General features: G+C 42.4%; 1 protein-coding gene across 1 annotated transcript in view; it reads left to right on the top strand.

Annotated features, from left to right (window-relative positions):
* LOC149281166 (kinase suppressor of Ras 2-like) overlaps positions 1 to 23,921 on the top strand; it is a 168,605-nt gene that overhangs the window by 104,349 nt on the left and 40,335 nt on the right. The window contains exons 10-15 of the mRNA XM_089499589.1: positions 2,069 to 2,187; positions 8,534 to 8,668; positions 11,848 to 12,016; positions 16,647 to 16,688; positions 18,456 to 18,522; positions 21,356 to 21,404. Of these exons, the coding sequence (XP_089355715.1) occupies positions 2,069 to 2,187; positions 8,534 to 8,668; positions 11,848 to 12,016; positions 16,647 to 16,688; positions 18,456 to 18,522; positions 21,356 to 21,404 (581 nt within the window). The remainder of the gene's footprint in view (positions 1 to 2,068; positions 2,188 to 8,533; positions 8,669 to 11,847; positions 12,017 to 16,646; positions 16,689 to 18,455; positions 18,523 to 21,355; positions 21,405 to 23,921) is intronic.

Genomic DNA, 23,921 nt, shown 5'->3' with positions numbered 1-23,921 from the left:
TGTAGAGGTTTGCAAGTCTCCCATCCCTGAATGGCAAGATCTCTAAAGGGAGGCCAGGCTCAAGCAGGGGTAAAACTATCTCATGTGCAACTATACAAGCCATAGGAGAAGAAACCAGGTTCCAGCATGAATTTGGCTGAAAAGACAGAGAAGCAAATAGCTGGCATCTAGAGTCAGTTTCACAGTGAAGCCTGGAGCACTCCAACAGCCTGTATTATGACCTGATCATTCAACATATTAATTAACCATCTGGAAAGGGCAGCCAACAAACAGTTGGCAAAAAAACGATTTGTGACGGGTAAGGTCATAACAAACTGCAAAAATATTACAACAACAATGTTTAAAAAAAGGAATCTTGTGCAACTATGGTATAGCAACCAAATGGTAGAGGGAATTTGGTTCTGCACTGATAAAGGGCAAAGAAAGAAAACATCGGGTGAAAAGCGTCCAAAATATGCATGTGCAATGGATACAATCCAAAATGCTTATCCTTCTCTGGAGGAGGTAAAAGAGGGAGATTATCTCCTCCTCCTACACATATTTTCAGTGCTTATTTACAATGTTTGTTATAGTCTGCATTAGTTTACATGTAGCTGCTTAAATTCATGAGAGATTGGGATTAGTATAGGGTCCTTGTGCTGTCCAAGAAGTACTACAGCCTCTAGATCTTGTGGCTCACACTATAAGCTAGCACCATGAAAATCCCACTTCTTTCTTTGTCAGGTCCTTGCAAATGAATGATCTCAGTTTATATATGCCCTTTTCTCAGGAACCAAACTGATCAGAGAGTTATGCCTTAGTACTTACTAGGCCAGCCTTTTCAATCATGGAAGCTCAATCCTTGGACTATAATTCCAGTCATCTCCAGTTGGCATGACCCAGTTGCCAAGGATAATGAGAGCTGTATTCAAAACAATATCAGGGATTCAGGTTTGGGCAAGTCTGCACTGAGGCATTGATCCAATGTTACGGTGGAGCTAAGTGTTGAGGAACTGGGGTAACAGAATATCTTCTGTTTCTGCTTTGCTCTTCCTGGCCTGAGTTTTCTGTTCTCTCTCAGCTTTGCTGCAATCCTCACAATAGTTGAGGGCAGGGGGAATTAATTTTCTGAGTGACAGTATATTGTAAGCTGTCCTTGCTGTAATGCAAATGATTTTGTGGTACATTGGTCTTGAATAGGCAATTCAGATCCATTAGCTTAAACAAAACAATTTGACTCCTTATGGACGTGAAAATTGCTAGAACTGTTTGTTTATATGGGCCAACACAGCTGCCTGGATTTTTGGACTTGCCTTGGGGTTGTGGCTGCAGGGACTATTGCGATGACATTGCTGTGTGGCTCCAGGCTATGTTTACAGTTCTTTAAAGAGATCTTGTGTCTAATTTCAGATGAAATGTACAAGCCTCAAGAAAGTTGCCCCCCAGCACATGTTGATTGACGCATGATGGGTTTAGAAATACAGCTAGGGCTTGTTTTGGTCTAACATAGCAGTGGGACAAGTTGGAGGGAAAGAAGGACTCTTATTCTGTGATACCAAAACATATCTTGCTTGCAGAAGGTCTGCAGTTCAATTCCCAGTATCTCCAATTAAAAGGATGTCATGTGTTATGGTTGAGAAATAATCCAGCTTGAAACTAGATAACCACCATTACCCTGAGCTGGAATGGGAACATATAGCTCTCCAGGTGTTGTTGGACTGCAGCAGTCATCAGCCCCTAGCTAAAATAGTAAATGGTAAAGGAATATGGGAACTGCAGTCCAGCAACATCTGGGGGGGGCAGGGCGAGTAGACCCAAAGTATGCTAGCACATGAAAATGTCACTTTTTATTCTGACTGAGAGATTCTAGGGGATGTAGCCCAAAAAAGAGGCTTTGAAATCTACTGGTGTGCAGCTTTACAGATTTATAGATTTGTCTATACAGCTAAGCAGATGAGAACTTCTGTTACTAGTTTGGTTTTGAGATAATAAGTTCTCAGGGTTTCACAGAAAACTGTCCTTTTCTTTTTTGCACTAAGTGATGAATTAAAACCTTGATCTTTCTCTTTCTCTCTCTTTTTTGATCCAGCAAGATTAGTCCGGACAGAATCTGTGCCATGTGATATTAACAATCCATTACGAAAGCCCCCCAGATATTCAGATCTGCACATCAGCCAGACCCTTCCCAAAACCAACAAAATCAACAAGGTGAGATGTTCTGAAGCTGATTTCCATGAAGTTACTTTTTTGGCTTGGTCTCAGAAGCAATTCAAGGGAATGTGCATTAGGAACCAGGGAGCCTGTGTGGTGCAGTTGTTAGAGTGTTGGACTAGGGCTTGGGAGATCCAGGTCTAGCTCCCTCAGAGCAATGGAACTCCATGGGTGACCTTGGACTAGTTATTGTCTCTCAATTCTACCTACCTTAAAGTTAGTTTGGAGAATAAAAAGTGGAATAGGAGGTAGCCAGGTATCCCACCTTTTGTTTATTGAAGCTCGGACCTTCTTAGATGGTCTCCTCGGAGGTAGGTCAAGCTGAAAGAGAGAGTGACTGGTTCCAGATCACCAAATGAGTTTAATGGCTCAATAAGGACTTGAATGTGGACCTCCCAGGTCCCAGTCCAATTCTAAATAGCTCACTAGTAACAACTTTCTTATAGCTCTTGTAAATGACAAAAGGACTTCCTATTAGAAGCAGTGATTAATTTTTCTGATCTCCCAGAAGGTTGCATCCATTCTACTAGAAATGGCAAGTCAGGTTCAGTGTTAGGTGGACTTGCAAGTTCAATTCAGGCTTCATTTGAAGCCTACCAAAATGATTTACCTCTCACAAACAGATGTGTAGATCAGAGAATGATTATTTTCCTAATTTCATCCTTCTCCAAATTGTGTGGGGGTGTTTTTAGCTTTTAAAAATGTGTATTTTGCAATGGGAGCCAGCATGGTTTATGAGTGGTCTACAACTCTGGAGACCAGGGTTTGAATCCATGTTGGGTCATGAAAACCGACTAGGCTACCTTGAACAAGTCACACTCTCTCAGCCTCAGAGGAAGACAGTGGCATCCCCCTTCTGAACAAACCTTGTCAAGAAACCCCCATGAGAGGTTCACCATAGGGTCAGAAATGACTTGAAGGTATTTCGCAATAACATTTGCATACAACGCATAGTTTCTGCTGAAAGGTATACTTCATGCTGAAATCAGTATTTCATTATAAAATACGTATGGCCTTTCCTGTGATTTTTAAATGGCACATAAATTCAAGTGGAAATGAGAAGGAACAGATGTAGGAACCAAGATAAGTGCAACTGTCGTGAACTGAAAATCGGCTACGTTATCCAGCCCTAGTCAGTGGCCAAATCCCAGTCTCCCAAGGTGCCAAGAGACATTTCAATGCCCTAGTCTGGATACATGTTTATTCCCATTACTGGAGTTGGGGGAGGATTGAGTGAAAATGAGAGCCTTCCTTGCCTGCCATGGAAACAGGAGCAGTGCAACAAAATTGGGGTGGAGTGGAGGAAATTGGCCAGTTATTACTATTATTTTTTCCTGCTTTGAAATAGCATCTCCCAGTTTACTTGCTGGTCTGTTCAGCCATCTGCTGGGCCAGAGCTTTGCAGATGGCTCTGTGGGTTTCCAGGCGTGCATGCCAATTCAAATCTCAAAGGGGCTGGTATATATTTCAGCAAATCTAGTAGACGCTAAATTGGAAGCGGTTGGGGGTAGGGATGGGGGAGTTGTGTGCAGCAGGCTGGTTGATCAGCAGAAGAATCTGGCAAGGTCTCTTTGGGGAACAAATAGAGAAAAAGAGGAAGAGCGACTAGGTGAACAAAGAGAGTCATAGGGACTGGGAACCCAAGGACAGATGAAGGTATTATATATGATATGGGGCCACCATTGGACAGGTGTGTGTTGGATCCCTGCTCTCTGTAAGATGCATAATCCCTTAACGCCATGTTGTGTGATGTGATCGTGCATGTTTTCCAACCCAAGTGAATGACAGCCATGTGGAGCTGGAGAAGGAAGTGAATGCCATGCCCATTTTCAGTAGCATCTCTGCATCACCCATCAAAAGCCTTGCCATTTGTCTTTTCTTGCGCTGGCGGCTTCAAGGTGGGACCATCTAGAGCCCAGTCACAGAGCACACGCTTTGCATGTAAGAGGTTCAATCCCTGGCACCTCCAATTGAAATGATCAGGTATTAGATATGGCTCGGAACTTCTTTCTACCTGAGACACTAGAAAGCCACTCCCTGAAAGAACAGACAGTGGTCCAGCGAGATGGGCAAATAGTTTGATCTTGTCTAAGGCAGCTTCCTTTGTTATTAATATTTAAGAGAGCACTCCATCAACATGCCTCCAAGAATTCTCAAGGCTTTCAGTGTCACGGCTTCCCTTTGAGGAAGGCATGCCATTTCTTCCCTAGCAAGCCTTGTGGTTTTTTGTACGCATTGGTTTTCATCCAGGGATGTGTGTCACAACCTGACCTAAGGTGAGTCAAAACAGAGCAATATCAAGTCTATATGGTAAAAACAAAAATTAAGAGCTGCATCCTCAAGTTTATGTTTGGACTCTGGCTGGTTTCTCAGTCTGGAAAGGCTCCAAACACTGAGGCAGGGCTTGGGAGTGTAGCAGAATTTGGAAGCCATTAGATACAGATATTACAAAATTAATTCCGGCGTGCAGTAACTCAAACGTAACTAAGCTACCTTATCATTGTAATTTGACAAAGGGTAATGTCACGAGAATATTTAGTTGCATTTATAGCGATGAGGGTGTGCTGTCACAAGGAAGGAGGAAGGATATCACATGGTTCCAGTGCTTGCATATGTTGTGTCTTGTACTGTTGTCTCATGCTCAGTTTTGTTTGATTGATTTATTTATCTATAGGATTTATATCCCACTTTTCTCCCAAAATGGAACTCGGTGTTGTGTGTGGTGAGGTGACAGCAGATAGGAAGAGTCTGTGTTTTGTATCCTACGCCAGCAGTTTCCAGCATCCAGATGTTTTGGAAAGCAATTAAAATATTTTGACTAGGATACTGGAAGACCAGGGCTTGAATTCCCACTCAGCCTTGGAAACCTACTGGGTGACCTTGGATGTATCACACTCTCTCAGCCTCAGAGGAGGCCAAGGGCAAACCCCCTCTGAATAAATTCTGCTCAGTAACCCCTGTGATAGTTCACCTGAGGGTCACCAGAAGTCAGAAATGACTTGAAGGCACACAATGACAATATTGGCTTAAATGACCTGGTATGAGGCAGCTCCTAGATTCTCCCGAGTTCCTGAACGAGGAGACAGGTATTTCCTATATTCCTCCAGCCATGATGTTATCAAGACTTTGAATTTCCTTGAATTGTTTCCACTATACTAAAGTTACAGTGGCGGAACAGAAGAAGCAGACTTTTGCCAGCCATCCGAGTTGCCATGAAACCATTTGCTAGCTTCTTCAGCGTCTCAAAATAGAGGCCCCTGATGTACACATTGTATAGGTCTTATTTGCATATATTTGCATTCCACCTGCTTGGCATTTATACAAACTGCTCTCTCCTCACTGCCCCCCCTCCATCTCCCTGGCTATTTTGCAGATTTGCTCTTCCCCCATCTCTCTCTAATTTCGAAAACATGTTCAGACATGATGGGAACGAGTGACTGTATTTAAATATTTGAAGCAAGTCTTCCTTTACAATCTCTTTGGATATAATGCTTTAGCAAGGTGTTTTGTTTTGTTTTTTACTTTTCAGAGCTGATAAAAGAACAAATGTCATTGTTTGAGGTGTAAAATTTAATCTCTCGTGGCCACTATGGAAATCTAGGTTCACATCATTATAATTTTAGTAGTAAATTTAGGGTTGTTTTTAAATAAAATCTCTCCATTCCCTGTAGCATATGTTGCTCCTTTAAGACACAGGTGAATCATGGTATTGATATAGTTGGAAAGGACCCCAGGGGCCATTCACTCCAGCCTTCTGCCAGTGCAGGCACCCACAGTTGAAGCATTCCTGAAAGGTGATCATCTAACCTTTGTTTACAGACAATAAAAAAGAGTCTAGCACCTTCCAAGGTAATCTTTCCACCATCAAACAACTCTTACGGTGAGAAAGTTCTTCCAAATTTTTAGCACGAATCCCTTTTTCTTATAATTTGGATCTGTTGGTTTGGCTCTTTTCCTCTGGATGAGCCCAAACTAGCTTGTTCCATCTTCTGCATGACAGCCCTTCAGATATTTAAAGATGAATATTGTCGTATCATCTCTCAGACTTCTCTTCTCCAGGCTAATAATTCCTCTTTCCCATAACTGTTCCTCATATAGTTTCCAGACCCATTATAATCTTGGTCACCCTCTGGGTGCATTCCAGTTTGTAAATATTACTCTTAAACTGCGTGACCCTGAACTGGACACAGTACTCCAGGTGAAGTCCGATCAATGCAGTGTAGAGTAATACTATTACTTCCTTTGACCCAAACAGTGTACTCCTGTTGGTGCAGCCTAGACTTGCATTGCATGTTTTGTTTCCACACCACACTGTTGACTCATACATCACTTGTGATCTACTAAGGCCCCTCTATCCTTTTTACACATAGTGCTGTCAAGCCAGATGCCACCCATTCTCTATTTGTACATCTGATTTTCCTTCTCTCAGTGTATTACCTTACATTTGTTGCTGTTGAAATTCTTTTGGTTAGTGTTAGCCCAGTTCTGTTGAAGTCTTCTCAAATCCTGCTTTTTCTATTAGCCCTCCTAATTTGGTGTCATTTGCAGAACTGATGAGCATCTCCTCTATTTCTTCATTCAAAGCATTTACAAATGCTATGGCAGAACTCTGTGTCAACCCACTTGTCACATCTCTCCAAGATAACAAGGAGCCATTGGTGGACACTCTTTGGATTTGGTCCACCCAGCAGCTACAAATCTAACCAACAGTAGTATCACCTAACCCAGATTTTATCAATTTGTCTGCAATAATATCATGGGGGAATCTTATTGAAAGCCTTGCTGAAATAAAGATACAATACATCCATTATTCCCCTCATCTACCAAACTTATCACTCTTTTAAAAAATTGATAAGGTTAGTCTAGCATGGCTTGCTTTTGAGACACCTATGCTGGCTCATAGTATTTTATTTCTAAGTGCTCACAGACTGACTGCTTAATGATCATTTCTAGAACCTTTCCTAGTATTGGTGTCAAGTTGACCAGTTGCTAGTGCCCAGGTCTTCTCTGGGAGAGAGGGACAATATTTGTCCACTTCTACTCTGCAGGGAACTCACCTGTTCTCTACGAAGTCTTAAAATTATAGACAGTGGCTCTGAGAATACATTTTGCAACCTTCTATAGCACCTGTGGATGGAATTCATCTGGCCCTGGAGATATTAATTCATTTAAATAGTAAGATATTCCTGTACCTGTACCACATCTTCCCCTATCTTGGGCTGCATCCCTCTCACTACACTGTTTAGTTCTGTTTTCAGCTGGTTGAGCATTGGACTGCAAGGGGATCTTTTAGCACCTTTGAGACTAGCTAAGCAAAAAGGTGCTACACAATCTGTTTGCTTACTGATATCCCAGACTAACACGTTTATGTCTCTGAACTCTACCCCTGTGGTTGAGCACTGTTTTTCTTTTGGCAAAAGACAGGGGCAAGGTAGATGTTGAGCAGTCTGCTTTCTCTCTGTCACCCATTAGCACATAACATCTCCATGGAGCAGACTTGTTGCTTTCTTATTCTTCCTCTTGCGCCAAAGATAGCCAAAGAGTGCTGTTGAGTATTTTTAACCTCTTGAGCAAGCCTGAGCTCATTTGGAGATTTAATCTTCCTGACCGTATTTTCTCTACAAATGCTGACTACGGTACTTGTTTTGGACTCTTCCTGTGTGATTTGACCCTTCATCCCTTTCTTATACAGTTGGCCATCCCTATCCACAGTTTCAATCATCTACAGCTTGAAAATACCCCCCCCCCATTCTAAAAACAAACCTTGATTTTGCCATTTTATATGACGCTATTTTACTGTGCCATTGTATATCATGGGACTTGTGCATCGATAGATTTTTGGTATCCATGGGGGGCCCTGAAGCCAAACCCTAGCAGATACCAAGGGACCATTATACATGCTGCTTTTAAATTTCATCCACCCTGTTTCTTTAGACGCTTTTCTTCCACATTGGAATTGTTTGTTATAGCACTTTCCATATTTCACCTCTAGAAAACTCCCATCCATCATATATTTGCTTCTTTTAGAGCAGCGCTTCTTAGGTTATCTTATGTGGGGAAGTGGCAATTATTTTTCCCAATATGTAAGGAACTGCTACCATGTTTGTATCCATTGGCTACAACTATTTTATCCTTTTTTGGAAACTTGCCATGGTCTGACAACTGAGGGCTTATGGACTGGTGCCAGTCCATAGATCACCACTTTGCGTAGCACTGTCTTAGAGTATTTTGGACCATAGAAACCTACCCAGTATATCCTTAAATTTATTGAAATAACCTTCCTTAAAATTCAGTGCATCCAACAACATTTGGTTTTCCCTTTGCTCTATATGACAAAACCCAGGAGGACATGATCATTTCCACCCAAGGATTCCAATACATCCACCTCAGTGACCAGTTCTTCCCCACTGGTGAAGCTCAAGTCCAAGACACTCTGGTCACTTCTGCTATTTTCTGGAAAATGGAATTACCAAGCAAGGCAAGTGAGAGTTTTGTTGAACCTTACATTCTTGGCAGAGTTTGATTTTCAACATATAGCAGGGCGATTGCAGTATTTTGTTACTATTTTCTCTCTCCTTTTTGAATGTTTGGTCACTTCTTCTAGGAAGGCATCACTGAAGTTTTCAATCTGACCTATGGGTCTGTAGTATACCCCCACACCGGTATTTCTAAGTTGTTTAATTTTTACCCAAACATTTTTGTCCTGCCTTCTATCTCTAAGTCATCAATCCCCTCCCAGATGCATATATCCTTTACTATAATAATAACTTTATTACGGCCATTTGGCCAGCACAATATCCTTTACTTATAAAAAGAAATAGAGAGTTCGATTGTACAAAACAGACTGCATGGTGCAGATGTTGCCTTTCCTTTTTAATTGTATGCATTGCGTGTGCATGTATTTGTGTGCTAAAGAGTAAGGAAGAAAGCAATTTATTTGTGATGTAGTATGTTTGTGTAGTGTATAAAGTTTCGAATGGAGGCATGAAATACTGTTCCAGTGTGCACCTGGAAACTAACTGGTTATGACAGAGGTGGTCAACCTATGGCCCTTAGGCTACGTTTGTTTGCTGGTCTTACTTCAAAAGCCCTTTGCCAGGGAACTATGTAGGCTAGGAGTGAGCAACTTGTGTCCCCCAGATGCTGTTGGATTCCATTATCCCATCAGCTTAGCTGATGCGTTTTGCAGTCCATGAACATCTAGAGAACCACAGATTCTAAACCACCTGAGATTTAGACCTCTGACAAGCGCATCTGTCCCTCCCTTGCAGCATATTGGATAGGGAGGAAGAGGCAGAGAACTATATATATTAAAAAGAGAAAGTGAGAAAGTGGACTAGATGAAAGAGACGAAGGGAAGGGAAGGACCCCCCCACCCACAGCGTGTGGTCCTCAGCAAAAAGAAAGCTTTTCCACCATGACTCCCTGACACCGTGAAGAGCACATAACTCCAGGGTAGAGCACATGCTGTGCATACAGAAGCTCACAGGTTCAGTCCCCAAGTAGACCTAGACTAAGAACCTGAAAGAGCTTGAAATCCTAGAGCAGGGATTACCAGACTTTGGCCCTCCAGGTATTTTGGACTTTAACTCCCAGAAGCCCCAGCCAGCTTGGCCAGCAGTCAGGAATTCTGGGAGCTGAAGTCCAAAACATCTGGAGGACCAAAGTTTGGGAACCACTGTCCTGGAGGGTTGCTGCCCATCAGTGTAGGCATTGTTGGGGTGGAAAACCCCATTTTCTGATTCAGTAAAAAAGCATCTTCTTCTGTTCCTTGGAGGGAAATCTTGCAGAAGCTTCACTCCCGCCCTCAATCTGGAGTCAACTCTGATCTCTACCTATCCACTGTCAATGTCTTTTGCCTGTGTTAGAAGGAGCTCCTTTGCACAGCCGCATTGAGCATTTGGCGGGCAGTAATCCCCACGGAGCTGCGTTAAGAATGTGCGGTGTTGTGCAAAACTCCCGTCTGTCGGCTTTACCCTGAAGTGCCCTCTGTTGCCTCCGTTAAGTTAAATGGCCCATGAGGAATGATCAATGGAGAGTAACTTGAGCTGACTTGGACTTTCTCTCTGGAGAACAGGGGGTGCTTTTTGCTCCCTTCCTCCCTGCCCCAAATGTTTTCAGTGTTGTCCATGAGAGGGGGATTATTCAATAGCAGAGGCTGGAGTTTTGCTATTCAACCGCCAGCTGCACTAGTGAGAATTTCTTTCTGTCTGGGCAAGCTAAGCTGAAAGGTTCTGGCCCCTTAGACACTGGAGGAACACTTCAAGGTTTCTTACCTTTGGCAGCCCGAGCATTCACTGACTGTTACCCCAATTCAGAAAATCAAGGGGTGTGAGAGGGATCTTTGATAGCTAGAAAAGACAATTCTTAAAGATTTCTTATGGGGAAAGGTTAAAAGATTTTTACTTGGGGAACAAAAGCTGTGTAAGGGGGATGATTTCTAAGAAGGTCCAGACAATGGCATGTGCAGTATAAGCGATGGAGCCCCAGTTTTATCAGCATGTCGAAAAGGACAAATATCTGCCCTTAATAGTGCACTCTTAAGCATAGACAGATTAGCTGAATCTGCTTCAGACCAAGCTGACTGAGGAGGGTAGAAACTGGAAACCAGCACATTGAGAAGCCTGACTTGGAACAGGCTGATCTCAAGAGTCTGGAAAGCTCTTTTAGAGTTGCACCCACCACCACAAGTGCACCACAGAAGAGCCTCCCATTCAAACGAACTGCTGTATCTACTCATGTATAAGTCTAGACATTTTAGCCAAAACAAAATGCTCCAAAAAACCCCCTCAGAGTCAACTTATTGATGGGTCAGTGTGCATACTGCACTTTAACTCTTATTTTAAAAAAGGAACCATCCCCTGTTAAAGGCAAATGTGTAATCTATCCTGGAAGGACTGACACCCCCCCTCTACTCTCTCATCCAGCTTTTATTATGAGCACAAACAGTTATGTCTGCTGGAATTTTGTAAGTTCTTTGGCATTGTTTTCCTTTGCCTCATTTTTAACATTTTTGTTACATGCCCTAGGTTTTACCCTCAAGCTATCCACAGATTCAAAATTTTGGTTCCAAAACCCGCCCTCGATTTATACATGAGTTCAACTTATAGCTGCGTATATACAGTATTTAATGGGGTCTTGATTTTATAGCAATTGTCAAGTGTACAGACACACACTCTGGAATCGTTGCAAGGAACTGGAATTTTACCCAAGAGAACAGTGCTGTACATGTTGGTTGCAGCCTAACAAGTTGCAAGTGTGGCAAGTGCCAGAAGGAGTTCTCCATGCCTATGCATATAGCACTCCTCTGCTTGAGTTGGGATCCTGGTCTGATCCCTCAGCCGTGCACCCATCTTACAAGGAGGTCTATACACTGATGCCAATGTACATGACTTTATCATGCTCACTGGGGTGGGTGGGTCCTAAGACTAGTCTATTTTCTTTCTGCTGCCTCTTCTCTTTCTTCCTTCCTTCCTTCTTCTCCTTCTCTCCCTTTCTGACACCCATTCCACTCGCTCTTCTTTCTTTTCCTTTCCAAGACTCTCATATCTTTTGACACGTCCTGTTATCTCAAGGATGTCTTCGGAGAGAGGAGATACAAAAGAATGAATGTTCTGTTTTTATGTGCACGCCTGGTCATTGTTGCTTCTCTTGCAGGATCACATTCCAGTACCCTATCAGCCTGATTCCAGCAGCAATCCCTCCTCGACAACATCATCCACCCCTTCCTCGCCAGCTCCTCCACTGCCACCCAGCGCCACACCGCCTTCTCCCATGCACCCTTCCCCACAGTGTACGCGGCAACAGAAGCAGTTCAACTTGCCAGGTACATTCGTTGAGACTGCCATGTTCATTTGTACAAGAGATGTGTGGTCCTGCCTGGCAACTGTAGTTTGTTGTGGCAGCAGAGCGCTCTGGCAGAGAAGGCTAAATGTCTCAGAAAACTACAGTTACCAGAATTCCATAGCATTGAGACATAGCAGTTAAAGTGGTGTCAAACTGGATTAGTTCTGCAGTGCGGATGCAACCCTTGTTGAGTTGCTGCTTTGGAGATGAGTCCTGGGTAACTACTGGGACCCTGTCATCTCTTTTCATAGCTCACAAGTGGCTGATGCTTTGATTTAGTGAATTTCATTGCCTTAAATGGTAACATTTTGACAGTGTTCTTATTTAATTTTTAAGTTAAAGGGTATGTCAGTGATTTGGATAAGTTTGTAAAAGTCCTGTTAGTTAAATGTGCATTTTTTAAAAAACAGTGGCAATTGTTCTTTATGAAAGGAATGCTTTTCATAGATTTGGGGAAATGTTAATTGTCCCTTGTCAGGTTTTTGATAGGGGTGTAAGCACTGTATTATCAAATGTGTGAGGTACATTTATATCCTTCAATATTGGTGGCTGGTTTACTATTCTTCCGAGCTGCTTTGAGTGTAATTTTGAAAGATAACATATAAAGAAACCCCTAAATGTGATTGTGCTGCATTAATGGAATATCTTACTTCACTATTTCTCTCTTCTGTTTGAACTCTTTTTTAAAGTATTATTATTATTATTATGCTAGAAAGCATTTGACCTGCTGAGCTGACAGGGCTTTTGTGTGGTGAACCTCTTATTATAGTTGCTTTTATCTGCTGCAACTGCCTTGATTTTAACTGTTATATTATTTTCAGCTTAGAAATTGATGCCACAGTTTTATTGGTTCGTTTCTTGCAAGCCACCCTTTGTGATGCAAACATATTAAAAGGTTATAAGTCTCCTAATGAAATAAATACATTAAACAACCCAGAGCAGTGGCAATACTTTATTAGGGCCGATTAAAAATCCCTGGGGGAATCTTCCAGATTGGTGACTTGCGCCAGTTTGTGCCGCACCATTTAATGTCTTCTCTTGACGGCTCTTGCTGTTTTGTGTCCCTTTTAGTCATTTATCTATCCAGATCTTAAAGTCACACTCTCGCAGTCTCAGGAGATGGCAATGGCAAACCCTCTCTGAAGAAACATGCCAAGAAAACCCAATGATAGGGTTGCCTTAGGGTCGCCAGAAGTCAGAAATGACTTAAAGGCATACAGCAGCAATAGCAACAACACAAAGTAGATGATACTTGGTTAGACAGGAACAAATAGCCAGACTTGGAATAAGGCAGATTCCTCTATTCGTAAACCTTTTCTGGAAGGACCATAGCTCCCATTAGAGGTAGAGCTTTGCATGTAGATGGTCCTAGCTTCAACCTATAGTCTTAACATATTAGGTTGGGGTTGGAAATGGTCTTGTCTGAAACCTCAGTCTCAGCCTCAGTCCTGAACTAGATGGATCAATGGCTTGACTTAGTATAAGGCAGTTTTTTTATGTTCCCTATAAAGCATAACACCTTGTTCTTCCTTCTCTGATCGCTGCACATAGACAAGACAGGGCAAATCTATTTGTTTCTTCCATTAATCTTGGCCCTTCATGGCTCCATTGCCTCTCCATGCTAAAATGAGGGCAGTTCTCATCACTCTTCTTTCAACAGCCTTCTCCACAGCAAGTCAACACAGTAAAATGTATGGCCTTTATTGGAAACCAAGACAGCAATTTTTCACCCGCAGGAGAAGAAGCATTAGGAATTGTACAGTTATCCAGCCCTCCTGTGTGTCCTTGAAAGCCCCCAAACAGTTTCCATTTTCAGACGTGCCTGGTTGCATTTCAAGAAGGCTCCAAGAAATACAGCCTGAATCACTTCTGCACTTTTAAATTGTACCCTAGATTTACAGCTTGGTGGGAGGAGTGGCTACCTGGAGCCATTTCATGAAGCTACAGCTAGGGACAAACAAACTCCCTTTAGCTTGATTTAGAATTAGATGGGTATTTATGAGTTTCTTGTTGCTGTATTTGTGATACAGCCAAAGCATTATGAGCAGGATCAATTCAATTCAGAATTGGGCTGATATTATTTACGAGCTTCTCGAGGAAATGCTCAATTCAGAGTACAGCCAAGTATTACGAGCTGCACAAGTTCACTCTGGAGCTGGATTTGTGTTAATGAGCTTCTTGGGGAAACTCTATTGATTTGCAATAGAACTAAGCATTGCAAGCAGGAGAAATGTCTAGCCTGAGCTAGGAAATTGGTGGCATTACTGGTTAATATGAGTTGTTATGTCTGGTTCTTTAGGGATTATAATTCATGGCCTTTGATAGTCATTGTGATCTTGTCTCCTGGTATGCTCATCTTAACCAGTACTAATCTCAGATGTCTGGGGAAGGTGATTTTGTGATGGACATTTGTGGGTTAGCCTGCAGTTTGCCTAAAAGAAATGACAGGCAGGTGAACTGCCCAGGCAGTTGCACTTGGAACTGTTTATTACAGTAGACTGAAAATATGTAACTTCAAGAGAAGATTAAAGAGAGACAACAGAATTACAACTCATTAGGAGGCTCTAGTCTGCCACTTTGTTGGCAATTGCAATAAGAGAGGACCTGGAGGATTCTGGCCTTGGAGCTGCCTTGACTTCTCCCCCATTACCTGGCCCTCCGTTTCTTCACAAGGGCAGCTGTCTGCATAGGTGTCCCACTGAGCTGTCTGGAGCATCTGCCACCACCATGGGTCACTCATTTCTGAGGTCAGAACAAGGGGTCCAGAGATAATCACATAGCTGGGCACCTCATTCTGATGGCATGGCAAGTGACTGGTGACAGCAGCGGATGCATCAGGCAGCTTAGGGGGATGCCCATGCAGACTGCTGTCTTCTGTGGAAATGAAGGTCTCCAGATCTTCCTAGAAGATCTGGATCTGGAATAAGAGGCAAGTTATTTTAATGCATGTTAATAGTGTCATATCCTGGTTCCGGTGCTGAATGTGTCACATGGTGTCTGGACAGTTGGCACCAGAACCGAGGTTTGGGCTGTGCATCATCTGAACAGGATGATGCCAGAATAGGAGGACAACAGGCCTTTTGGCCCATACAGACAAGGCCTATGTCTCCATAATTAGACACAGAATGCTTATCTCATCTGCTGAGATCTGTCATGGTCCTCTAGAGATAGCTGATGATATTGGATGTGTCTGGCTACAGGGACATAGTCAACTACTTCTCTGATCTCCTCATACTCCAACAGCCATGGAATGGCCATGGAGGGATGTAGTGGATCAACAAGTCCTACAGAATCTTTGCAGAGAATGGAGGGGAATATCAACCTCTACAATAAGACCCCTCCTCAAAAAAATATGTGCAGGCATAGGGTGGACTTAGGTCAGTGTATACCACGACTGGGATGCCAGTCTCACTGTGTCAGCTGGGATACCCAGTGCTTGGCTGTTCGTCTTATCAGCAACAGTTTTATGAATGGGTAATGTTAATAATATAATTTTCACTATAGGTACTTTCTGCATTTAATCATCCACTGAACTCACTTTTTAGAATCCCACCCTGAGAGGTACTATGTATAGTCTCGAAATTCTAGATAAAACATGATGCATTTTATCAACTGGATTACCTAGTCCATGAAAGTCCACATTAAGGAGCTGGAATAGACAATTGGAGGAAACAGTGAGTGGAAAGGAAGCTCTGTCCGGAAGCACTTGGTGGGCTGATGGCCTTGTGAAGGCAAGCCAGGGAAGGGAAATCTTCTCTTTAGTCCAGAAATACTCAGAATAGCACAGAGTCTAATTTAATATAGCTCCCACAATGGACATGCTTTGTAATAGTGTTTGTTGGAGCCTGGGAATGGACTCAAAACCTTCTCTCAACCTGCCCATTTTAAATATTTGTGGTGTGAAGTTAAATCCATCAGTGTATCTGTGATGCAAGCACTGCAGGGGTGCATTTACACTGCAGGCACTTTTCATTCTTCTACCTGCTGAACTGTTACAGTTTCTCTGAACGAACTGTGAGAATAATATATTATTACGGGCACTGATGTGATTGCTGTGTTGGAAATCTGTGCCCCCTTGTCATGGATCTTTATTTCCCAAGGTTCTTATTAACTGTGCAAATCAGGAGGAATTATTAAGATCGAGAAGGGAAATTTGGCAGGATGAATCAGTGAGATCCTTGTTGCTCTTTATGAAGTAGGGCAATAGAAATGAATAACATTCAACTGGATGGAGCGAAAGTTAATCACTTGGGAAGTTTTTGCTCTTGGCTTGTTGTTGATTCCTCAGCTAAAATAATCAAAGTTTGAGTGCTGTATGTTGATAGCTCCTAAATGTTTGACTCGTCTTGGCCTGTAATTAAAATAATTAAAATAATTAAAATAATGAAAGTAATGAAAGTAATGGCCACCTGCATTATTTCCAGTTCTGCTCTTCAGTAGTCTGGGCAATATTGAACAATGGATTGCATATACAAGCCAACCCTTTTTCAAATCCAGATAGGTTTCTCAACCTCTCTCTCTGACATCTTGCTGCCTGACTTCTTAGAGGGGCTTCAAGCCTCTTTGTTACTCCGTGTACTTTGTAAGTTGTGTCTTTTTCTCCTTTTCAGCTTCCCAGTACTACAAGTACAAACAGCAGTTCATCTTCCCAGGTAAGTTTCTCTAAAATGGCTATTGCTTCCCCAAGCTCTGCTGACAGATCTGGTGTGAGGTGAACAGCTTTTTATGGAGTCAAATCCCCACTTGGCTATGAAGCTCCCTGGGCGACCTTGAAGCCATCCCTGCTGCCTCTCATTTGACTTCTCGGGCTTGCCATGAGGATTAACAAAAGTGGAAATGCCCATGTCCTCCTCTTTAGCCTCTTTGGAGGAAAGGCAGGGTATCAATGTGACAAACCAAAGATACAAATGTATTCTGCTTGTAAACACCTTCTGATAATTGGCTGCACTTTGGATTTTTCTGTCCTGTCACACTGCACTAAACGCAGCCTCTCACTCTTGACCTTTTCAGATGTTCAGTAAATGCGTGAAGGTGGGAGAGCCATCAGGATTGTGCTGGCTACCTTTGTTTGTAGTCTCCATGTGTCTTGAGATAAACATGGGTGCTTCTTGTCCAGCTGCTCCCACTATCCATGTGGTGACAAGAGGCAGCAGAGGCTGGATGGATTAGTTTGTTTCCAATCTCTGTTTTATATGGGTCTAGCCATCCATACATTTTATTTTCTGAAGTTTATATATCTCAGAACCCCCAAAATAGCACTTAAATTGTACATCTTTTCTTCAAATACAGTGGGTCCTTGATATCTGCTGGGGTTTGCCCCCACACACACACTTGTAGGTACTGAAATCCATAGATTTTGAAGTCCCGTGATATACATTGACATAGTGAAATGGTGTCCATCATATAAAATAGCAAAAGCAAGGTTTTCTTTCTGAAATTTCTATCTTTTTTTAAATATTTCCAAGCCATGGATACTTAAATCTATGGATAAAGAATCCGTGGATATGAAGAGCCAACTGTACCTATTTTTGTACTTGAGGCAGTGGTTTGAGTGTTGAACTATGACTGAGAGCAGGCTTCAGATCGCTGCTTGGCCATGTAAACCCACTGGGTGACTTTGGTCAAGTCATACTGTCACAGCCTCAAGGGATGGCAATGGCAAAATCCCTCTGAAGAAACTTGCCAAACCCAAGATAAGTTTGCCGTAGGGTCCCCATACGTCAGAAACGACTGCAAGGCAAACAACACAAACACAGGCACATGCAGTTTTGTATGCCTTATTCCCAACACATTTTGGTAATCATTTTTGTTTGAAATACACATTTTTATATTGGGTATTAATAATATTTATCACCTGACTTTCCTTCAGTGAACTCAAGGCAGCCGTTTATCCTCAAACAACTCTGTGGGATAGGTTTGGCTGAGGGAAGGGATCAGGGAAATCCTGGTTGCAGGCCATGGCTGAACTTGGACCAGTCACTCTGTCTCAGCTTGACCTATTTCACAAGGAGATTGTGATTGTAAAATGGGGAGGAGGAGAGCCATACATATACCACTCTGGGCTTATTGGAAGGAAGGTGGGATGTAAACGGAATGAATGAATGAACCAAACAGCTTTCCAGAATTTCTTTGTGGCTCTGGCCGTGGCGAATGATCTCAAGACAATATGTTAGCTGGGGATTAGGAGACTCTGCCGAGCCGAACTAAAAATGCCTTTCATGTTTCATTGTTCCCAGACGCAGACCAAGATGGGGCGGACTGAGATTATGATTGTTTTCCTTTGGCACAGGACCACATTGGCTTGTTAGAAATCACAACAGGGTGCTTGCCCTACAAACCTATTTAACACATTTAGCTCTTACAAAACATGTGGATGTGTTGCGTTTGCCTTTTGGTTCTGAATGGGGTTCTTCTTTCAGATGTTGTGCCTGAGACGCCCACTAGAGCACCCCAAGTTGTCCTCCATCCAGTGAATTCTAACCCTATGTAAGTGACCTTTCTTTTTTTTTTTTCTTTTCTCACCTTGCCTTGTGAATTCCGGTCACATACCCCATGCTGTTTCAATTTTCCTTTTCAAACGTCCTGAGAAGAAGTGGCAGAACACAGCTGCATGGATGGATCCCTGGTTTTTGGTTCTGCTTGGAACTTGCAAAGGGTTCTGTTGCATTGCAGAGGTCAAACTGAGGACCAAATGGGGAAGATGTGGGACGTGACAGGCCTGTCAGTCCTGTTGGAAAGACTCTTTCCAGGCTTTTAGGCAAGAGTAATTGACTTCTGAGAAGGGAGAAAGCTCAGCGTGGCAGCCGTTTATGTGCAGGGGATTAAAAAATCCTTGATCGCTCGAACTTGGGGCTTAGCATGCATTGCCAACCTGATTCTTGTTTGGAAAAAAATGATTGCGTTTCTCTCCTGCATCCAGTCCTTACAGAAGCCAATTCCAACTTTGTGGCTGTTTGTGTAATTTGCAAGCAAATGAATTCCAGGTTTGCTCTCTTGCTTACTTGTGCTTCCTTTCTGAGATACTCTTGACGGCTGAGGATTGATTTTGAATGCTTTCTGCTCCACCAAAGTATGAGACTTTTCTCTCTGGGGAGTGGCTTGAGTTGGACTCGATTCTTGAAGTTTCTCCAAAGTCTTGATGTTGGATCATTCCCCCCCCCCCCTTTGTTTTTTGGAGAGTGCATGGAAGATTTTGCTGGAGAATTCCTGCTTGTCGTACAAGCTTAATCTGTCATTTTAGCTATGACAGATCCCCCTGGGCTGCAGCATGTTGCACTTAGCAGCCACAGCCTCATGGGAACAGCTTAAGCATACTAACAAGCACAGAGGTAGAAAAAAATACATAGGTTAATGCACCATCACAATCCTTATTGGCACTTCTGGTCTGATTTATTTTATTTTATTTAGCACCTTTCTATCTCATCTTTAGATGGTTCTCCCCATCTCATTTTATCCATAGTATAACCCTGCTGATGGAGATGCAAAGAGATCTCATAGCACCTTTGAGACTTTGAGAATTCTGTCATTCTTTGGCATTGCTTGCTATAGAAACAGCAATTATAAATTCTTCTGGAGTTGAAACCATTTCACCAAGGCTCCCCCCCCCCCCCCCCAGTTCTGTCCAGGAAAACTTGGAAGGTGTTTGACAACATCTGCCATGAAGACTAAAGAAGAATGGTTGGAAGAATCAGATCAGGTGTAATGTTGAAGTTGGTTGAATCACAGCATGGAGGAGAAGGCCTTGTAGATCTTGCAGAATCCATTAATATTCTCATCCTGTTCAAATTTAAATCGGTTTGCGAGATTTTGTCTTCCACGTGAAAATACATATGTAATTTTTGTGCATATGTGCCCCCAAATACAGTATATGCATTTTTGAAGCATTTTGTAATGTATACTTTTATGTACATTTTTTTCCAATGCACTTTTCATCCTTACACTTTTTAAAGCGTGTACATTTTGTAAATTTATGCATGGTTTTGTTTGAATATTTTATCACTGAAACACAGAATCAGTGCCAAAAATGTATGAATTTCCAAGACATGCTCCATTCCATTGTCGTGTCTTAGGAGATGCCAAATGGAACTTTCTTCAGGGAAATGACAACCTAACAAATTTCTTTTCTATCCCAGCTCTAACCATTAAGATGTTTCTCCTTATGCAACTGTTCTGGACTTCAGCTCCCAGAAACCCCAGCCAGCATGGCTAACAGACAAGAATTCTGGGACCTGAACTCCAAAACATCTGGAGGATCAAGGTTTGGGACCCGTTGGTCTATATCCTTCTTAAAGTATAGGGCCTAGAGCTGGAGATAGTATTCACACTAGCAAGTCCAGGGTCTGGATAGGTCAATCTGTCAGTTTTATTTTCTCTCACATTAAATGTTTTAAAATCTCAAGTTCATTTCAACCTTAATATGAATAAATGTGCAAACGTGATGGTGGTTAATTCTTACTTTTAAAAAAATGCACGGAAACAAGTTTCTCACTCATTTGTACTTCTGTTTTGCTCTGTCCTTGCTGCCTGTCTCAGGGGAGATCTCCATTGTAGATATATACTGACAAAAAAGAATAGGGATAAAAAACCACCAGAATGTAAAGTTATCATGGGCAACAGAACTAATGGGCTGAAATGAACTTGAACTGGCTGCAATTCAACAAACAATAATTACTACCCTGCTGCTTCTCATTTGTAATTGAGAACTTTGCGTGTTACAGACGTATTCCTTCATCCTGATTTTGCTGAACAGAAGAAGCCAGCATTAAAGTCCAGTTTAGTCTAGCCTGGCAGATAGAGAATTGGACATGGATTAAACATACCTGGGTTCAAAGATGAAATCAAACATGGGCATTTACTCAGTCATTTTGAACTTTTTATTAGAAATTAGCCTATCCTATGCCACAGGGCTGTGGCAAGGATAAAATACATGTGCTCTCTTAAATTTCTTGCAAAAGGGGCAGGATAAATATATAATAATTTGAGGGCCAAAGACAACTTTGAAGGCCACATTGCATTGGCCTCAGTCTAAGGCAGTTTTCTAAGTATTTCCATAAAAGTAACTGGTTCACGCACAGAAAAAAGTGCAGGTCCAACTGGCCACACATGCTTACAATGTTCAGGAAGAGGAAAGGAAGCATCAACACTCTCATTGTATGAAAGCTCCTCTGTCTGGTTGCCTGGGGTTGCTTCCTACTCACCGTAGGTGGCTAGACAAGAGCATGTCTGGTTTAAGCTCATGGTCTTGTCCGTGCCGATTATTAAACAGCATTGCTTCTGGCTTTCAAGTCTTAGTAATTTGCAGTGTTTGTTTTCTTTAAAGCCTGGAAGGAAATCCATTACTTCAAATTGAAGTGGAGCCAACCTCCGAGGTAAGCTGCACGCAAAGATCTGCTGACTTTCTGTTCTTGTGCTGAAATAAAAGGCAGACTGTTGGAAATGAGTTTTGTTATGGTGACCTCAGCAGAGAGGCCTAACCAACAGCAGCAACTTTTGGGCTCCTTTGGGGATCTCTTGACTCCTCCTGCAAGCAGTTACAGCTGCCCATTGCCTCTGTTATGTTTAATAGCTGATGGTGGTATATGCGTCTCATAGCGGCTGGCTTAAAATTTTGCAACAAGGTTAATCTGGGAGAATGTATTCTGTTACTTTTTTTTTTTTTTTTTTTTGCAAATTGGTGGCCTGAGTGGATTGAACCCCCATGGCTTCTAGGATAGTGGGGTGAGGTGAGAAGTGGGCCAGAGCTCAGTGGTAAAGCACATGCTTTGCAAACATGTGTTCCCAGATCACCCCAAAGGCACCAGATCCCATTTGATCTTGGAAGCTAAGCAGAGTCTGCTCTGGTTAGTACTTGGATGTGAGACTGCCAATGAATACAGGGTGCTCTAGGCTGTATTTCAGAGGAAGGAATTGGCAAATCCACCTCTGAGTATTCTTTGCCTATGCAAACCCTATGAAATTTATGGGGGTTGCCACAAGTCGACATGCAACTTGAAGGCGCACACATACATACAAGTAGGGATTGGAAAGACCCCTAGAATGATCAGCCCCAGAGAGCTGCTGCCAGTCACTGTAGATCAGGGATGGCAAATGTGTGGCCTTCCAGAGGTTGCTGAATTGCAACTCTCATCATCCTTTATCATTGGCTAAGCTTGCAGACTTGATAGCAGTTACAGTTCAGAAACATCTGAGAGGATGCATGTTCCCCAGTCTGAAAAGCAACAGCTGTGTTAAAATATAGAAGTCTTTCTCAACCTTACCTGGAGATGCCAAGGATTGAACCTGGGACCTGTTGCGTTGAGAGTGTGTGCTCTACAACTGAGCTACAGCGCTCTTTCCTATTCCTCTTTCGCCTCTACCAACACTATCATAAGCTTTGTTGTCCAGCAACATCTGGTGGGCCATATGCTCCTCATCCCTGGTTTAGAGCTAGATGAACCAATGGACTTACTTGCAACAAGGCAGCTTTCCATGTTCCTGCCCCTTTAGGTCACTGTTTGGCAAATTTGAGTCTTTGAGTCATGCTCTGGCTTCTCACTGTCTTCTCTGTGCTTATTTTGGAGAGTAGATGAAGAGGAGAGTATTATATTAACTTTTAAATACATTAAGGGAAGTTGGATAAGTAATGTAAAAGAACCATCCCCAGGTGTGCTGGAAGCCATTGTGTCCCTGCTTTGTGTGTTTTTGTGTTTTGAGTTTTAGATAACTGGGTTAGTTAGGTGTGTCTTTTCATTGTATGTTTTTTAGATACAGAAAATTATTGTGTGTTTTTTGTATGTTTCTGGGTGTTGCAATAAATAGTTCACAAAAAGAGAAAGAAGGAAAGGGTGGAAACTGGAGAGAGTAGTCTGGGCCAGCAGTATAAGAAGCCTCATTCATCTTGGCTATTGTCAGAGTAAGGTGCTTGTTTGGCGTTGTCCTGTTTGGAGTCCTCTTTGGTGTGACCTCCTTGCTGTTAAAACTGCTGGACTAGCTGAACACACAATGCCTAGCTCCTTCAGTTACTTTCTGTCTGTTGTAGCAGTTGAATCTCGAGGAACACTTTTCTGTTTTCAAGTGAGTAGCTAAGTGGTTTCTGGCTTCCATCTACTTCTCTTACTATTTCCCATTTATTTCATTTTATTGTCATCTTAGTTTCTTTGCTTGTGAGGTGTTTGAGGTTTTTCTATTTGTGTGTTTGCACAGCTTGTTTGGGATCTCAAGGCCTCAAAAGGTTTGTTCAAGACATATATGTGTTTTAGGTGACAGGTTCAACCGTACGGATGGCCATTTTTTTATTGTACCTGGGGAAAGAACATAAGGTTGGTTCTTGTTGCCATTGCCAATCATTGCCCCATGGGCAGAGCAGGGCAGAGCTTTGGCTAAAAGCCCTCTGCTGGAAGAAAGCTACAACTTGCTGAGCTTGCTGCTAAGAAAGTCTGCCTTTATGACTTCTCTTGCCATTTGCTCCAGATTGCTACCATCAGTGTCAACAACTATTTACCCTGCTTGTTGAATCTTTGTCAGTACCATCTGTGCAATCGGTTCTGATGGGACCATCCTCTGCAGCCCATAAGGTTTTATATTCTGCATGAGAAATACCTGGGACACTTGCTAGAGGCACAGTCACTGGCAGAAGAGAGAGTGCCTGACCATCTCAGGTCAGATCAGAAAGAGAAGAATAAATGAAAGGAATGGATGAAAGATCACCCCCTCAGACACTTCAGCATGCATGCATGCCTCAGGAACACCATGTCTACTCTGTTACTCCTGTGTTAAGGTTGATTTTAAACTAGTGAAGAGTAAGACATCAGTTCTGAGTCTGTTACTGAGACATCAGTCCATGAATTGGTGGTTTTATCCAAGACTATTACAGTATTGTTACTCAGAGTTCTTCAGTTCTGAAAGAA

Source organism: Sceloporus occidentalis, unplaced genomic scaffold (genome assembly GCF_023333645.1).
Source record: "Sceloporus occidentalis isolate IW3139 unplaced genomic scaffold, rSceOcc1.0.p SCAF_138, whole genome shotgun sequence".
Lineage (NCBI taxonomy): Eukaryota > Metazoa > Chordata > Lepidosauria > Squamata > Phrynosomatidae > Sceloporus > Sceloporus occidentalis.
Note: the sequence above shows the minus strand (reverse complement) of the source record. Positions and strands in the feature narration are given on the sequence as shown.